This window comes from Haematobia irritans, chromosome 2, assembly GCF_050003625.1.
Source record: "Haematobia irritans isolate KBUSLIRL chromosome 2, ASM5000362v1, whole genome shotgun sequence".
In the NCBI taxonomy this organism is placed as follows: Eukaryota; Metazoa; Arthropoda; class Insecta; order Diptera; family Muscidae; genus Haematobia; species Haematobia irritans.
In genome coordinates, this window is record NC_134398.1 from 229,250,532 (window position 1) to 229,269,797 (window position 19,266).

Genomic DNA, 19,266 nt, shown 5'->3' on the forward strand with positions numbered 1-19,266 from the left:
AGGCGAAAAAACGACGATATTGGCGACAAAAAGCGACACCAGGAATACCGATTTTCTTCGATAGCAGAATATATCGACGAACAGAATAACAATTAGTGGCGATAGACGAAAAGCGGCAAAAAGCGACGGCGAGGGCGACTTCAGGAATAAGGGTGAATATATCCAATAGTCAATTCACATTAGGTTCGAAATCTACTAAAAATGGATTTTAAGTCCATTTTTTATAAGGCAAATGGCATTTGAAATCTAGTTTAAGTGCATTTTGGAAGTGTAATGTGAATGAGGTATAAGAAAGCATTTATTTAAAACATAATATGTTAATGGCATTAATTTAAAGCACAATTATTATGAAATATTTGTGATAAAAATTTCTCAACATTTCTCAATTCTTTTTGATTTTTTAAGTAAAAACTCAATTATGTGAATAATTATACCAACATTTTGGTACCAACATTTATTCTATTTTATTAAGTCATTAACAGCAAACTGCATAAAAATTTAAGAATAACAATTCGAAAATTTTGGTTAGTAGTCCATTGTAATTTACATAAATTGGCCGCTATGTGGCTTCAAATTACATAATGAAAATAAATAAAAAAAAATTACAGAGAAGTATTTATTTTTGTAATTACAAGTTAGTCATTATAACTCACCGCAATGTAATGCAACGTGTAATGACAGCTGTACTCCTGGTAATGCCAATTGTAATGAGATGTGGTTACCTAGTTTTTGCTGGGTTTGTTTATATTGGGGGCATAAGCTTAAAAGGTTGCACTCAACGCCTCAGCATTTTGAATAATTTCGTCAATTACAGTTTTAAAAATTCCCCCCACAAAATGAAAAAATTAAAACTACAATAAATGTGTAATTTTTGTAAAACTTGTATTTGTATCTATTATTTTGAAATAAAAAGTTTTGAGAGTTTCAGGAGACTAGAAATTTTAGATAAATACAAAAAGATATATAAATGGAAGGGCCATATATTAAATGATGATTAAAACAAAAAACAGGGATAGTGTAGTATCACTAAAAATAAATATTACTAAAATATATTGCAATGAATACTTAAAAAAATTAGTTAAATTGATTGTTCTTTCATGTTAGTTAATCTTCTTCGTGTTCGTGTAATGATATGTATTTTTGTCGTTTAATATTTCATGAATAAAAATGTTAGAAAATTGCAAAAAATGAAGTAAAAATTATTATGAACGCAGGCGATACACACTACATTACATGTAAATGAATTATAAAAAAAAAATAAATAAATAAAAGGTGTCCTCCTCAAACATGCAAAAGACCCAAACATAAACATGTACGTTATGTTGAAAAACATACATTATCATTCGAGACTATTTGATAGTTCTCAAAGAAACAAAAGTTTATAGAGGGTTGTTGCATTTCGGGGCTATGGTCTACCGAAAATCATAGCAATTATCATGAAACAAATTGTTAAACTTTAATCGTTTCATTACAAAACCTTTTTTATATTAAATATTTCGTTTCGTAAATTCTTTGTATACATATATTACTTAAATAAATACTATTTTTTTAATAAATTTGTTAAGTTCACTTGCTTTGTTATTGCAACATGTTTCGTTTTAGTTACCATTCTTTTTGTTTCCTTCTAAACTTTAAGACATTTAAAACAAATTCAAAAAGAATATTGGGAGGAGACTGTGGTTCGAGCAATTTTCGCTTCATATCGAATATAAAGTCTAATTTGGTATTATAAAAGGGAGTGTGAAATAAATATTTCCATTTGGAAGCTATTCATTTTCTTGTATATCTGTCGTATCTGCTGCATTAACATCTTCGATAGCTGCTATATTCCGTTTACTGGATGATTTGACCAATTCCAAATATTTTTCGCCATCAAATCGATTGGTTTCATCTTGCAGGTCCTGAAGTAGTAAAAGATAACACAAATGAAAATCTTCGTATTTTAAAATGGGCATTCAAACAATTTAACTTTAATGTAAATGTTTCTTTATAATATTTGTAATAATTGCACAAGTCACACTGCTCTTATAACCAAAGATCACACCTAATTAGTTCATAAAATATTGAAAAACTATTGAGAATGAGAAAAATCCATTCGAACTCAGCATCTTCACCATAAAAAATGAGCTAGATGAATATCCGAAACTTTTGGCATCATCGATGTGATTTATGCCGACTACTAGAATTTTTGCTTGGAAAAGTTCATTACTTGTTAAGTGCGGTACTTTGACAAGAAATATTTTTATAAGCAACTTTGGCTACTAAAACCTGCATAGAATTGACTACCCAGCAAAAAAATTTGGAAGTTCTTCGAAAGACACAACTTTAAAAGCACTTCCAAAAATGTCCTCCCAAAGAAGTTCTTTATTTTAGCTGCACAGGAAATTAATTTGAGTCAATTTTTTTATAACTCGCTTTTTTGACATTTTTAATGAAAAAATTTAAATTTTTTTGTTTCAAATAGGTTAAAAATAGAATAAGCAATAATAAAATGGTAAAAATTATTTAAATTTTGCCGGAAAAAATGCCAAATTCATTCTAGAAAAATTGCGAATTTTTGAATGCATAACAAAGCGTAAGAATGCATAAAAACAATTTAAAAATTATTTTTTGTCAAAATATAATAAAATTTCTTAATTCAAATCCAAAACACTGAATTCGCATTAAAACTTAAGAAGTGATGCGAATTCAGTTCAACGGCCGTTAAAATGGTGGACATCCGTCCTATGACAAGCCTATGTTAAATTCATCACTTCTGCGGTAATTTTGCACCACTTCCGGATTCAAAAAGAACATTTTCACTACTTTTTTGGCGACGCTTTTTTGCTGGGTAATTATGATCATGTTCTCAATGCCAAGAAATGTTTGCCTCTGAATATCTATATTAATATAGTGCATAAAATTAAAAACGCTTTTTATTCAGTTTGGTTTTGTTTCATTGCATTATTTTATAAATTTTGTCAAATTTTTAATATTTTTTTAAGATTTCTGCCATGTTCTTAGAATTCTTTATAGGGGGGCCTTGGTCACCCCGTGCTTACGAAAATGTTTTCAAGCTATACGAAAAAAACGAATATATACAATTGAAGCATTTTTTGAGAGATTTTTGGGAATTGCTTTGTTTTATGAACAGTGCGTTTAAAGGGGAATATTAACCATATATGTCAATAAAAGGCAAACCAAACACCGGACCCCAATTTTTTTGTTCTTTTCGTATTTTCTATACTAAGTTAATGCTCAGTTCTAACAAAAATCTCAAAGAGAATATCCCTATCTAAATTTAATTTCGATAATAATGGCCCTTTTATTTTTTCCATATTTGAATCTTATAACAAAAAAAAAACGCACACACTGATAGACGACATACGAAGGGAAAACTTCAACTTTTACTTCTTTCTATATACTGCAACCTATAGATTAGATTATAAATGGTCTACAAACTAAATTGCTGAAAGACAAAGGGTCTTTTCGGAATTGCAACACTGCACTGCAATTAGATTCGTAATTGCAACGACGGCAATACTGAAAGTGCCTTTTTCTTTTACTTCAATTAATTAGCTTCTAAAAATAAAAATTAAGGCAAACAAACAGTAAAAATCACGCAGCATAAAAATGGCTGAGGGAGTTAACTAGTAAATGTGAGTACTAAGTTCGGATTTAGCCGCTAAAGTGAAAACTAAATCAATAAAAAAGGCATAAAATTTTACATATTTATTGCAAATTTTATTATAATTTGATGGGGAATAGCCCAAAGCAAATTTTCACAAAGTTTATATTCCTTAAAATGGATTATTAAAGAAAAGTAATCGTGAAAAAAATTACGATTTTAGCGGCTAAACTCCAACTTAATATCCACCTTAAATTTGTTAATTATTTATATTTCTTATATTAATTTTTTAAATAATTTTTAGGTTGGAGGGGAATGGCAACTGCACTTAATTAATGATTAGAACACATTTTTCTAAACTTTTTATTCATATATTTCTGAAAACTTCTTGCAGTAATAAATTGCGCTTTTTTATACTGTGAAACCTTTTTCGGCAAATAACGTATAACTATTTGTTCCCATTTCCAATGTTCTGGAGTTCTATATGGCAAATAAAATAAGCAACATAACAAGCATTTGCACTAGCTGTGCAACAAATTAAAAATTACCCAGCCGTTGCAGCGCAACATTGCATTTCCCAAAAAGGACCAAAAACCAGCCACAAATACAGATGATTTTACTATAGCATACTTCAGCTTAAATGTATCAATCTCTCTTCTCTTATATGTGATATATGGCGACAATGGACATATTTATTGTATAAGAAACATTTAACTTAAAGATTAAATTGCATGAATATAATATGTAGAATATTGTTATACCAACACATACAGATAAATACAAGTCTTACCTTATACCAAAAAATAATTTTCACATTATTCGTTATGACTAGCATTGTTTGATATAATTATAAAATCAAAAGCATTTTAATGTGAGTTGGTACCTTCGCTATCTCTTCACTTAAATGAATTGGTGTTATATATGGTGGTGCATGCGAATTAAGTAAGTTTGAGAAATGCAATTAATGTTAATGTGATGAGAACGATGATGTTTTTAGCCACGACCAGTAATTAGGATCTGCAAATACATTTTCATGCCCAAAACCGCCAAAGCAAATATATACAATAAACTTAAACAACCATTATTGGGTTTACAGATAATGTAAAAATATTTCAAATAATTATTACATTTATTTTATGTCTTCTTTATGTTTTTGTTTTACCAAGTATGCCTAAAAGTATTTTTGTAAAATACCTTTTATGTTATACATTGGTAGAGGAGTATGATTGCGAATTTAAAACATGTTACATTTTTTTTTTTAATTTTGATTGTTTAAAACTGGCGATTATCGTCTAACATGTATACGCAAGTTTTGGTTGGAATAGAATAATAAATCGCACATTAAATTAAAAAAAAAAAAACAAGGTTATAATTAATTAGTTAGTTGAGTACATTACATAAATACATTTATGAAATACATACGTAGATTGTATCTTTGTTCTTAAAGTATTTTTAATACCATTTTTAAACACAAGTTCTTATATTATTTACTGATGTGTATAAATTAAATGTAATCTGTTTCACAGCCAAAACACAGATTATGAAATTGAAAAAATCATAAATAAATAATACCATGATAAGGAGATTCAGCTTATAAAACACAAGCGAAAGTATAGGCCACACTTTTAGACAACAGACATTTAAAGAATAAATTGGGAGCGTTAAACTTCTTACATTTACTTCACCCATAAACTAACTTATCATTTCTTCTGCCTCTTATGAGTTAACCCTGGAAAGTCATCCTTATTTTTTGTACACTAACGTCATCCTTCGTCATTTTGACTACGGCTTATTTCACGACGCTATAATTTACATCGTGAGCAAAAATAAGAACCAAAATTGAGTTTATTTCCTTATTCAATTTGTTTTTAATTAGTATAAGACAAAAATTCATAAAACGGTTGAATTAGTATAACTTAAATTTATCATTTCCTAATCGACCAAAATGCATTTTACATCGAAAATGAAATTACGCGTCGTCATTTTGACGAAGGATGACTTCCAGGGTTAATAAAATAAAATATCACCTTTGTGATTAATTTTCGTTGTTTTATCGAAATTAAAATTGTGGAACCCTTTAAAAATAAAACTTAATTTAAAGTACACTCAATGAATGTATGAAAAAGGCTCTATGGATCCAAAAGTAATTTACAACAACAGCATCAGGGTGAATATTGATATGATGTCTTATTTATACTAAGCATTTGCGAAAGTAAACACCTTTCCATCGAGAATTTACGTCTGATATCAAATGTTGATTAAATACAGTGAAACCTATGAAAGGTGGACACCCACGGTCGCCAAAATTTTGTCCACATTTGGGATGTGTCCAGGTATGAGAGGTTAATTTTAAATAGCAAACGTCCCTAGACAAATGTCCACATTGGGGAGGTGTCGGGTTTTCAGAGTGCCCAAGTTTGAGAGGTTTCACTGTATTGAATTTAAACAAAATTGGATATAGTTAAAAACGATAACAGCAAGGGAAACCTATACGGTTTTGGGTGAAGCAAATGTTTCCCTCACTTATCCTAAAAAAATTTCTTTTGAGTGTATAAATTATTATTAATTAATTAGTTTTTTTTAGTTATAGAAATATTCTCAGAGATTCTATAAGAATATAGCCACCAGTGCTAAATGATTTCCTTTTTTAGAAATTATCATATTATTAAAATTATATGTGTTCTTATAAAAATTAAGGGCCCTACTTAGATATGACTAGAACTCACATGTTGCCTCTTAGACCAGATATAATCCTATAATCAAATCAGATTTTTTTTCTCGGATCATATTGATTACAGTTTTTTATGGAGTGTAGGATATATGTATATACTATTTGAATATATATATCACATAAACTCTGACAGTGAATGTTGATATACATTTTTGAGTTCTAATCATATAATCGAATATAATTATCAATCCAAACTCAAACATATTATAATAAGATAGTCAAACTTTTACACAGGTTAAAAAAATTTTCAAAATCCATAAATTCATATAAAAAGTTGTCATTTTTGTGACGCTTATTTCATATCATTATTAAAAATGGTTATGCAAGAAAACTCATTCTCATCGATGTTTTTTGTTCGATGTTATTTTGATAGATATGGCCGTATTATTCCGATGGTAGTGATTGAGTGAAATACGTCCGTCTATTAAAACATGAAATGTCAAAATCTCTTTAATGTACATTTTTCTTTTGCAAGTAATTTACTAAATCTTTCAAATTAATTTGCAAATTAAAATTTACCGGGGAATGCAGTCATATGTGCTAGATAATAATTTCCTTTACAAGGATTTTTTTTTTGAAAATGTGTATAAGATTTAAAACGCAATCTTATTAAACTATGTGTTTAAAATGAAAAAAAAAATATACATTTTCTCCATTTAATACACACAACTACTTTAGTATATGTTTCTTAGTATCCATCTATCTTATATAGGTGAAAAAATGATAAATTTTACAAAATTAAAAGTTACAAATGTTATCACTTTGTACATAAATATTGTTGGTAAACTTTCGGAAAAATCCAGACCATAAAAAAACTAAAATATGACCCAGTGTCATACACATTTTGGTTTTCTTCCTTAGCATAGTCATAGTCCAGAAACTATTTAAATTTTTTGGAAAAAAAAATAAATTTCTAATATTAATGAAACTTGTCTAACTTGTTAACAAAAAATGAATTCGGTTTTCCGTCATTGTGAACCTATTTGTATGACCAGTGATAAGTTACAAGTTGCAATGCATGAGGATATGCATACTGCGACCTCAATTGATTTGATTAAAATAAGTTTTATACATTTAGATGTAAGGTACCTAATGTACAATCAACCAAATTCGTTTTTTTAATCACATGTTGAATATGAACGAATTTCAACCCTTAATTTGGGCCGGGTTTGGTTTAACAGTGTTACATCCTTCTCAGAATCTGATGGTGATTGTATTGTACTTGAAACGATTTGTACATCGTTATCATCGATTTCACCATTATTATTCATTGCCTTTTGGTCATTCCCTTTCAAGGATTCCGAAGATTTGCTATTGCCAGTTTTACTGCTCTCTACCATAATATCGGATATGATTTTCATTTGCTTATTCAATAATTTTTGACGTGTATTTGCTTCATATGGAATGTGGGTTGCTGTTGCAACTTCATGAGAGGACATAATTGAAGGTGAAGCAGTCATTGGACTAGTCCTTATTGAGACCAGTGCACGATTTATGTGAATATTACTTAAGCGACCGCTGCCTCCAGTAACCGTAGCCGTTAAAGGAGAATGATTGTGTTGATTAAAATTTGGTGGCAATTGTTCAACACCTGGAGATGGTGTTTTCATCGATGCCTCATATCCATCTTCATCGATGCTATAAGTTAAACGATTGAAGAAACCTTTTCGTTTAATATTCAAAGACATACTTCCTCCGAAAGGACTAGATTTAAAAATATTATTTGTAACCACAGTAGCACTGGAATTTTTTGTATTGTGCTCTGAAACCTTTTCATTAGTATGTGTTTCATTTAGACAAGTAATTTCATTGTTGTTGATGTTATTAAAGTTATAATTAAGACTTAAATTATTATGTACATTACTGTTAGTGACATTTGCTATTGTTGGCATGATAGTGGTTATAGATTGGGAATCTGTAGACTTTGAATCTACTTCACTTATTAAATTACTAGCACTAGCTGTAGAAGTGGTAGTGGAAGTGTTGGTAGTTACTGAAGGAGTAGTAGTGATAATACTTGAAAGTGCAGCATTATTATTGCAAGCAACACGTAGCGTTAATGATGGAGAATAATAGGGGGTGAGAGTAGTGGGATTTGTAGTACCGCTACAAACAACATGCGTTGTTTTTACCTTATTACGAATGATAGCCGGGAATTTTTCACAAATTCTTTGCCACTCGTTAGGCAATGCCCAGGAATGGGGACTCTTGGCATAATAAATCAAATGTTCATATTGATGGACAATTCGTGCTGGAAATAGAAAAAAAATCAAAAAAGACAATTAATTAAATTCACTACATACTTAAGTGTATCTCTTTTGTTTGTTGTCTATTATTAACCCTCTAATGCCCCAATTTTTTGCCAGCTGATTACATTTTCAATGTTAACGACACAAAAGCAAGAGAACTAAGCAAGAAAAATTTATACCGTAAAATTCAGCATATGCTGCAAAGCCTCTTTAATAGTTTCAAATAATTTTTCTTTTTATTTTGCCCATTTTTGTTGTCTTAAGGTGTGTTTTACTAAAAGCTTCCTTATTAAACGAAGCCCGCCTAAAGGCGGGCTTGGGCATTAGAGGGTTAAGTTTCTCTGTTACATTTTATTTACTGCCTGTTCGTGGAATTTTCGTTCGCCTCGAGACGAACAATTCGCCAAAAATCCCATATTGATATCTCGAAAACCAGAGTATGTGGAATACCAATTGTTTCGGTGTTTGATAGTAAATTATAAATAAAGAGTTCATGAAAAATATCAGCATTTTCTAGCAAATATATCTAAAGTTATTTTAGTTTCAATCTAGACGAACGATTCGTCTCGAGTCGATTTTGTGTTTCATGAACAGGCAGTTAATTTCGTTTTTTGTTTTATTCCTATAGTTTGGGTTTAGAGTTTGAAGCTACAAAATTTAGCTTTCTACAGCGAGTACAAATCGTGTTCATTATGAACGATATGGACCTCACGCTTCGTTTTTAATACAAAGAGTGGCTCCATATCTGACATGTTTGGTCTAATATTTTGCTTCTCTGATAGCAGAGGAAAACATTTCGTATAATTGTCTTTAAACGACTAGGTTATAAATTTTTCCCCAAAGCCTATTTAAGAACCAAAAGCAGGTTTTGGTGATACCATAACAAGCACCGAAATGCAATCAGCAAATCAGCTGTTATGCCGCAATATGAAAAATATTCAGATTTTTTCTGCTGTTCTTCTAACAAATTTCTTTGTGTCTAGGTGGTAATTTTGTGGTAATTGTTTTCAGTATAGACAACAACAATAATATAGGTAGGTTTATATTAGCTCACATGTCGCATTATTGTTATTGGCCGGTGCAGATGTGCCAACTTCGCTTTTTTGACGTGCAATTTGAGTAGCTGCGGTCACTGGTGCTTCGGGTGTAGAGTCCTTACGAGAAAAATGCGATCTTCGAGATCGTGCCAAACCATTGCTTTGCGACCCTGACTTATCTAAAATGAAAACGGCAAAAAATTAGATTTGAACTTAGTAATGCTTCTCACACTCACTTATATTATTTCCATCAACGAAAACATCATCGTCACCATCTTGATTGTTATTGCTGTTAGCAGAAGACATATAATTGAGACCAATTCCACTGTCGGTAGCTAAAGGAGAACTCGTATGCAATGGTGTACCCATAATAAATTGTGGCGCACCAGTCATTGGAGTTGTGGGCGTAGAAATGGGACTAGCCATAGTACCATCAAAAGCCGCACCAGCCTCCATAGATGCCAAGAATTCAGCACTACTAAAATAATCATCCAACACCAGTTTGGCTACCTTTTAAACAAAGTTTATAAAGGAAATGTTTTAATAGTTAAAACTGTAGATCCAATATAATATTAGTGCTTACCCGCACTAGATCGCAACAGTCACCGGTGATCTTAATAACATGCTGACCTACACCAACAGTGAACTTGTATTCACCTAAAGAAGCATCATTTGTTGAATATGAATGCAACAACATTTGCGTATGAGGACGTATGGGTTTACCAGCAACTGTAGCCGCATTTGCAACAGGTGTTGTAGAGCTCAATGCCTGCACATTTGCCAGTTGTTGTTGGACCATCTGTTGAGATGCAGCAGCCGCAGTCATAAAGTTTTGCGCCGAATTGAAACTCAATCGATTGGTTAAATGACTTCCACTAGGAGTTCTTGTTTGGACAGCATCATCAGAATTAGAAGAAGCCAGTGAGGAACAGGAGCCACCGCCACCAGCATGATTTCCCATAGCCGGATCCAAACGTACCGGAGAGGCATTGCGACGTATTGTGTCCTCGATTAATTGTTTTGCATAACTTAAAATAAAGACCATGCATGATAAAGGCAAAACTCTAGAAGCATAACACACTATTTTCCACCTACTTGATTTTGTCTTCTGCTGGGCCGGTAATTTGTACCAAACGTTCCTTGGCTCCGGGATTAACTTTTTATGTTACCAAATTAAGTAAAATAATATGTTTAAATAGTTATTAATGAAACATGTCCAATTATAGAATGATATGCCAAATGGTTTAATTAAAAAATGTTTTGAATTAAAAAAAAATGTTAATGATGATGCATTAGGGCATATGCTTAGCTGATTACAATATACATATAATTGTATGTATGTGAACATTGACCGTAACCTTCATAAGAAATCATTAGAATAACAACACATTTATCTGTATGTATAGGTGGAAATAAATTAAATTAAATTAGAAAATTTTACCTTACAGGATGTTTTCTAAAATTGACTCTTTCTTTCATTAGTTCTATTTAACGGCTGGAATCAGAACAATCGAATACAAATATATGTGACATTGCATGAAAACTCAAAAGTTCACGATAAACATTTCTTTTTGTATAAGATTCGATATTTCTTCGATAGAAATCTTAACCCTTTCACTACCGAATTAAACCTAATGTTAAAAACGTTCATTTTTCCTCTGTTTCTACTTGTACTAACTGCATGTAGAAAAAATATTGCAATTTGGAAGTCTACCTCAATTATTTATAAAGCTATATGTGTTTGTTCTGAAAACTTAATTCTTGAATTGTGACAAATGGTCATACGAAACTAAACGCTATTTGGCTTGTAATATCTGTTGAAGAGTTGGAAAAAATCAAAAAAGAATCTGAAATAATGTAGAAAAATTGTCTCAAAATGTTGTATTTTTCGTTTATTGTCAAGAAATGTTATGAAATTACATTTTAATATCCAGCAATACGGAAAATATTTATAGCTTATTTAGAAAAGATCCTCTACTTGAAAATATCATCGACAAATAAATCGAAACTAAGTGGGGAGTTAGAGTTTGGAGTCGTTTTCGAATGTCCTCTGTAGTGGACATCGGTAGTGAAAGGGTTAAAAGATTTCAGCACTTTTCATCGATATTAGACAGTGTTGAAAACACAAGTTTTTTTGCAACCATTTTTTTTGTAGAAAGATACATATGTTCCATATGGACATTTTTTAAACAACGAATTAACTCATAGACAATCACTCACAATATAACAAAATTGAAAAAGGCTAATTAAAAATATTTTATCCAACTCTTCACATGGGCACCCATCACAATCTAACTTCTCCAATATATTGTGCAACTCCAATATATTACGCAAAAAAAAAGTGTAATAATAACTATATAAGTTAAATAATTAAATTAAATAAAAAAACTTATTAAGTTTTATTTTCTCTTAAAAAATTTACATTGATAAGAATCCATTTTCACAATTTTTCTTTTCAAAATTATGCCTTATAGCCAAACAAATTTCGTGCATTTTTAGCACAAAAATCTAATAAGAACATTTTGCCTCAAATTTCATATATAAATTATTTTCCTTTCTTAAAAAATAGCAATTTTAATGTACTCTTTCTAATGGCAATATGATGACGAAATATTTTCTCACATTGCTAAATAGAAGAATATCCTTACTTTAAACATTTTTTGTTTACATTACATGACATGAATTAAAAACGAGAAAAATGTTTTACACTAATGTATACGTCATTAGTTTTACAAGATTCGAAAGTGGCAGAAGGTTCAGGTTTGTTTAAAAGTTGTAAATTTTACTTGAATTGGGTTCATATTTGTTTAAAATGAATAAATTTTACTTGAACTGAGTTCATAATTTTACAAAATATGTACATTTTACTTAAATTATGTCGGTCTTGAACTTCGTATAGCGCTAATGATATTTTAACAATTTTTAACTCCAATTGTTTTCATCAAATTGTTAATTTTGTTTTAATAAATAAATTAATTAAATGTTTCTAAAATAAACGTACATATTCTTTCATGGTAGGTTCACTTTATTTTGCGTCTAGACATTGATCAATGTAATTCAGAGATCCTCGTCCTCAAATTCCATAAACCTCGTCCTCGAATTCCATAAACCTAAATGCTTGCGTATTCAAATCCTATGCAGTATAAATTTCGACAATAACCAGGTTTGTTCTTGAATATATTCATTACGGAAATAACGTTAATTGAGAACCACCGAGGTATAATGGTGGCTTTCATACCCATGGTGCTTTGTCAATTGTCGGCCGATCACCAAAATTCATAAAAATTACGAATGTAGTCAACTTACTCAATTTTTCCTGATAAACTATGTTACTAGCTACCATTATTCAAAGTTCGTTTTCCACTCATCCCTATAGCTTTATTTTCCCTTTCGTTGAAAAACATCTAACGTTATAAGATTTACATGTTCACACTGTCCGGTTATTAGTACAATAAAGTAACAATTTTGTAAATAAATCGATTAGTTGAGTGTGACCTTTTGAAGACTGGTGCTTTTAATAGATTATTGTAAACACTTGTTAGATTTGTTTCCATATGCTGGACATTTCAATATATGTATATATATATAAACAACATGCATATCCTCGAACTAGATTATTGAAATGCAATAGACTCGATAAAAAAAAAAAAAAAACAAAAACTTTAAGCCATGCCAATGAAGATGAAAATCATAAGAATTGTTAACAAACGAGAGAGATTAGACAATAGTTTGATTACCTCTTTGGAATGATATGATTGTTTCACTGAGTTCCTCAATCATATGGACACGGCGACCTTTGATACCCATTACTTAAATACATTTACAATATAGCACACAATATATCAATATAGGGCATCGCGTAAAAAAGTGTAAGGAAATAAAATTGGAGAATGTTTTAAAATTCGACGTTTTATATCATTATATTATTGCACTTAAAAATCTTTTGTAAAGAAGTGGAAGAAACCAAAACATTAGTTGAAAGCATAAATACCTTTTCCCGAATCAGCATTACGTATCACAACCTCGTCCTTGCAGTAGGTTTTTCCGGGTATTTTTGTTGGCTTAGGAAATTTGCCAGAATTACGAATAACTTCACCAGGGCTCAAGAGCAAATGTTGTTGGTTAGCAGAACCAACAGATGCAATTGCGGCGGCGGCAGCAGCAGCATTTCCAGCATTCATACCACCAAACGTTGGGGAGGTGCTTAAAAATGCTGTTTGTGTTGGATCCACAGCGTGGTTTTGAATGTCATTCAACTATGAGAAAATATTATTTTTTTAAATGGAATATTCCCTTACTCGTATACAATTTGTGCACTTACCTCAGCATTTGTGGCTTGCTTTATTTTGTAATATGCATTTATGCCGTTATCCTCCCATCCTTTAGCCCGCAGCTCAATCAACTCAAGTAAATTTAGACGTGTCATAATATTTAAGCGTTCGTCCTGCGACGCATTACGAAATACAACAAATGCCCGATCTAATGTATCCTTTGATACAGTTTCTAACTGCGGGCCATGAACACGAAGATTTTGTACAAGCGTTGCCATTGGCTCCGTATTATTGATTCCAGATTGCAATGAAATTGCAACATTTTCGATTAACTGCATGAGTTCCTCAATGAGCATGTAGTTGTTCTTGAGCGAAGAACGTGACTGTGATTTTAAAGGACGGGGAGCCTCCACATTTTTAACAGATCGCCCAAGGTGTGCCATGATCAATGGATGAAAGTCTTTTTCCAAGGCGAAGCGATAAACGTAAAATATCGTTTGCTGTTTTCCCTTAGTCCACGTTGCAGATTATGACGTTTTTATTTGTTTTTACTCAAAACAACGTCCGAATTGAGTATCGATCGCGTTAAGAATAAAATCGTAGGAAAAGGCAGACAAGAATGTTTCTTTGGTTTGTCGTTCGAGCACCTCCCCCTAGAAAAACAATTTGAAGTTGGTTATTAATGGTACATTAAATCCTATAACAAATGAAAAAGCCTATAGGCTTTTCTCAAAATAATTATATGGTACATGTCAATATACGCATCTTTTGCAGACTTTGGTTTGAATCTAGTTTGGGTTTAAATCTAGTGTGTCTGATGACTACATTTTCAATTGCCCTCTTGAATTCTTTGAGTTTTCAGGTATGGTTTATTAGAAACGAGTCTCAAGGTTTCAGTCATTTTGGGATTTTGTCTAATAAGTCGCCAAGTACTTTATAAGGGAGATTCATTTGTGGATAAATGTTTTAAATATAGTCCTTTCCAGTCATACGAATTATTGATTTTAGCTTGCCAATTTTGTCGTATGCGTGTCTAACGATTGAACAGTCGTCGGTTTTCAAGGCAGAGTTATAACTTGTTGCTTTGTTGTATAATAATGTTATACTATTGCAAATTTAACAATATCTGAATAAAGATCTTTTGTCAAACCTCTTACGGATGGAAGGAAGTAGTCAAAAAATCGATTTATCTGACCTCCACATTTTGTAAATTCCGTCTTCGGTAGATTAGGAAGATGTTTCGTTTATTACTTTGGGCAACACAAATAGGTAGTAGCTTCTGTATTTACCGGGTTTTTCCGACTAATATAATGTATGGCGAAAAATCACAACTGCTTACAGTGGGGCTTTTTTAATGAATCGAATAAAATCATTCGCAAGAGTTGAATGATAATCAATTATTTGTTGCTAGTTTTCGTACACGTAGGAATATATTAATCTAGGTTTTTATTTCATCATAGCCTAATTACATATCAGTCTTACTGTTTATTTACATATTTTGTTTCCTTGGCAATTTCGCAAGGTAACGGCACAAGTAATATTTGTTTCAATACATAATAGCAATAATCATTGTACAATGATATCGTACATTGATAGATATAATATTGCAATGAAGCAAACTCATAGAACGCAGACATATATGGTTATTTGTGACATGTGTTGAAAACTAAAATGGTACTAAACCATCTATCTTAATGTTATGGGTCAACACCGCATTCTATTTCAAATTCTTTAGTATATCATCATAACCTGACTCTTCCAACTTTTTCGCATTTAATATCTCTTATCACTTTACAATATTCAGTGCGATAAATGTTATCATTATGCATACAGACTCAATGCTATTTTTTCTCTCAGAAAAGACACAAATACGAATCAGACTAGACGACACCCAATAAATGATTTGTCTTATTATACTTACAAAACATTTACAAATTATAAAAAAAGAAGATTAGATAAATGTTATACAAAGCTAGCTCCACTAATTTGGAGATTGAAAAATGGTGAAACAAAGTTAAAAACTATATTAAGAAATAAAGGATTGTATAATAATTGTATAAAAAACTAGGCGATATGACGTTATACGTTTGGATATGAATAAAAGAGCTGTGATATCAAACTACACTCATATGCTTTGGAATTAGATTTTAGAAACTTCAAAAAAAAAAAACAAGAGACTTTGGACATGGGAAGTACTTCTGTACAGTTATTCTATTATTTTAATTTAGTCTAGTTCTGATCTTTTGCATCTCACATTACTACCTGGCAAATCTCCCTCGCGTGGTAATCTAGCGTTTCTTTGTCCGATTGGTGTTTGATCAGGTCGAAAATATAAGACGGATTTGCCTCATGAACCATTATACATACACTTTTTGCACCCTTTACCTTTGCCTCTTTTATTGTATCCTATTTTTTGGAATATCCAAGGGATTGTAATCACTGTTTTATATATCCATATGTCCTTTTATATTTTACTTAAGGCCCCCCAAGTCCGTCTAAAAGAATTTTATTTATATTGTATATATATGTAAAATTACGTATATTTGTAAATTGAAGTTTGAGCCATGATTTGAAGATATTCATGTCACGATTTATACCGTAACGACAGATTATATCAAATTTTAATTAGAAGCTACGGAACATGCAATCAATGCAATTCCGTAAAACAAATTGGGTTCTAAAAGTTAACTTATGCAAAAACTGAAATGCCCAGGTTTGAAAATATCGACATTCGTCTTTTGTATTCATAATCTAGTGTGAAATGCTGAATATTTTACTCTCATGATATGTTGTTGCATTTGTGTCCTGTCGAACGAGAGAATACAAAGGAAACCAGTTCCAACGCACCCGATCATAGTGTGAGCCTTTGTTCATCACCGCTCATGTTGTTCCAATTTTTTAAATCGATGAACGGCGATGCAAAACAACTTTATAGTCCATTCACGTTATGACAGAAATCTACTAAAAGTGGATTTGAAGTCCATTTTATTAGGCAAATGACAGTTGAATTCTATTTAAAGTGGATTTTGGAAGTGTACACACAAAAAATTTTTTTTCTGATTCAATCACGAAATTAATTGATCCAATTAATTTTTAATTGAAATGTCTTCAATCACAGAAATGATAGTATGAATTAAAAAATTAATTGAAGGTTAATTAAAAAGTTAATTGATCCAATTAAAAAATTAATTGATACTATTATTTTTGTGATTGATTTTTGTTTCAATTAAAAAATTTGTTGAATCAATTAAATTTTTAATTGAATATTTTTTAAAACTCAATTAAAATTTTATTTGGAAAAATTTTCGTGAAATTTTTTTGTGTGTAATGGGAATCAAAAAGACAATAAACTCTAGGAAGATAGGAAATTGGCTTGCGTCATACCAAATGTTGCATTTACCATGTTAGTTCCATACGTGTTTGTAATTTTTTATTTGTTTTTCGTTTTTATTTTTTAAATTAAAAACTTAATTTTCTTAATGAAGCAATGTTAAATTTTAGGCAACAACAAAAAAATTACATTTTCCCGTTTAAAGGCCGGTATGCACCTCTAGCGAAATTTTCGGTAGCAAAAATTTATTTAAGTCTACAACAAAAAAACAGGGCTGTGTACACAAATTATAAACCAGCTAATCGCTTTTAAAAATTGTTAATATATGTTCCAAACATTCCCCAAATAAATTGTTTATTATTTACAGACCTTTTAAAACTTTTACGCACACAATGATTGTAATAAATTAAATGTTTGCTGCCAAAACATGCATTTGACAACCCTGTTATTTTCATTAGAGGTGCGTACCAGCTTACGAAATTGAACGCTACCGAAAATTTCGTTAGCATAAATAGCAATGCATTTCTTATGGGAATGAAATTTTTCGCTAGAGGTGCATACCGGCCTTAAGGAAATTTATTTCGTGCACTTAATTTCTTTTTATTTGCATTTTAATGCTATGCCAATACTTGTCGTATACGCGTTTGGTTCGAGTATGAAACTAACACGGTTAATGGTTTGATCTCCTCAGTAGTCAATTTCCTATCTTCCTAGAGTTTATTGTCTTTGATGGGAATGTGGTATTAACCAATGTTCAAGGCAAAATCAAAAGAACCAGGAGCAATGCGTGCTTATTTGCAAAAAAAGTTTTTAAAAAATTGCAAAATATTTTTACTAAACTTCTATATTATGACACGAGTATTCCATATTATAACACGAGTATTTAACAATTCTCAAGTCCTTGGATAGAAGAATTCTTCCTAATGCGTAGCGACACCAAGTTGGGAAACCCTGCCCTAAGCAATGATATCGAACGACCCATCAAACTTTCTTCTATTACATTCACAAATAATCTGAAATAAAAGGGGCAACACATTAATTGGGCGGAGGCTTCCTCTTGTTGTTGCTAGAAACTTACAATTAACGATTTTAATATTTTTGGTATTCTAGCTTCGTCACACAAATGAAAGACAACGCAACATTATTATGCTTGTCCAAAATTGAATCATTTGTCGAGAATAGCAACAACACATTCAACACAACACAGCCCACTAAAGTCAACTGCGCTGCCAGCAGCACCCATTAAAGGCCGGTATGCACCTCTAGCGAAATTTTCGGTAGCAAAAATTTATTTAAGTCTACAACAAAAAAACAGGGCTGTGTACACAAATTTTAAACCAGCTAATCGCTTTTAAAAATTGTTAATATATGTTCCAAATATTCCTCAAATAAATTGTTTATTATTTACAGACCTTTTAAAACTTTTACGCACACAATGATTGTAATAAATTAAATGTTTGCTGCCAAAATATGCTTTTGACTACCCTGTTATTTTCATTAGAGGTGCGTACCAGCTTACGAAATTGAACGCTACCGAAAATTTCGTTAGCATAAATAGCAATGCATTTCTTATGGGAATGAAATTTTTCGCTAGAGGTGCATACCGGCCTTAACCAAAAAAATCATTTTCTGATCTGACATGTGTGTTCTCCCAATAATTCCTTTCTTTCCATAATATTTTCGTCGTCTTTATTCCTTTTTAGTTTCTACTATCTGTAAGCGGTGGATTAATTGTAACTAAATTACTTACCTGATAGAATTATTTTGAAAAATTTTTACAAAGTTAATTCTTGTTTCTTCTTATTAGAGAGTGGAGCCGAGGTGATGTTATCGGCGGCGTTCAATTATTTTTGCTCTATGACGGCTTACCGTTATAGAGCCGTCAGCAGGGCTGCCAATACAATTTCAAGAAAAATCGTTACTTTTTCCGAAAAATCGTCATAATCGTCACATCCATTTTAAAAATAGTCAAAAAATCTGCAATATAAATAATAGGTCTGTTCGTGTACTTTTCCAGTAGAAAAATATCCAGTAAAAACC

At 31.1% G+C, this 19,266-nt stretch overlaps 1 protein-coding gene and 1 long non-coding RNA gene across 5 annotated transcripts; both read right to left on the reverse strand.

Annotated features, from left to right (window-relative positions):
* Positions 1–865: 865 nt before the first annotated feature.
* On the reverse strand, positions 866–19,076 carry mxt (Eukaryotic translation initiation factor mextil). 4 transcript variants are annotated; one of them, XM_075297747.1, is made up of 10 exons: positions 18,977–19,076; positions 13,946–14,548; positions 13,616–13,880; positions 13,362–13,433; positions 10,720–10,780; positions 10,208–10,652; positions 9,861–10,134; positions 9,642–9,803; positions 8,471–8,589; positions 866–1,901 (listed from the first exon to the last, which is right to left on the reverse strand). In XM_075297747.1, the coding sequence occupies exons 2-10, from the start codon at positions 14,336–14,338 to the stop codon at positions 1,767–1,769; spliced, it is 1,926 nt and encodes a 641-aa protein (XP_075153862.1). In that variant the 5' UTR covers positions 14,339–14,548; positions 18,977–19,076; the 3' UTR covers positions 866–1,766. The 4 variants fall into 4 exon arrangements, with proteins under 4 accessions (XP_075153862.1, XP_075153860.1, XP_075153858.1 ...); XM_075297745.1 differs by lacking the exon at positions 866–1,901 and having other exon boundaries at positions 4,689–8,589; positions 10,208–10,281; positions 10,348–10,652; XM_075297743.1 differs by lacking the exon at positions 866–1,901 and having other exon boundaries at positions 4,689–8,589.
* Positions 18,053–18,686, reverse strand: LOC142225364 (uncharacterized). The gene is made up of 2 exons (XR_012719241.1): positions 18,305–18,686; positions 18,053–18,239 (listed from the first exon to the last, which is right to left on the reverse strand). It is a non-coding gene; the product is annotated as an uncharacterized LOC142225364 (long non-coding RNA).
* Positions 19,077–19,266: the final 190 nt, after the last annotated feature.

What these genes read in the sequence shown, in the direction of transcription:
- mxt (XM_075297743.1), bottom strand. Translation starts at nt 14,338, where the DNA reads ATGGCACACCTTGGGCGATCTGTTAAAAATGTGGAGGCTCCCCGTCCT. An exon ending in CGTTGATGGAAATAATATAA is followed by an intron (nt 9,804 to 9,860) that starts GTGAGTGTGAGA and finishes TTTTCATTTTAG; the next exon opens with ATAAGTCAGGGTCGCAAAGC. An exon ending in CAATAACAATAATGCGACAT is followed by an intron (nt 8,590 to 9,641) that starts GTGAGCTAATAT and finishes TTCTATTTCCAG; the next exon opens with CACGAATTGTCCATCAATAT.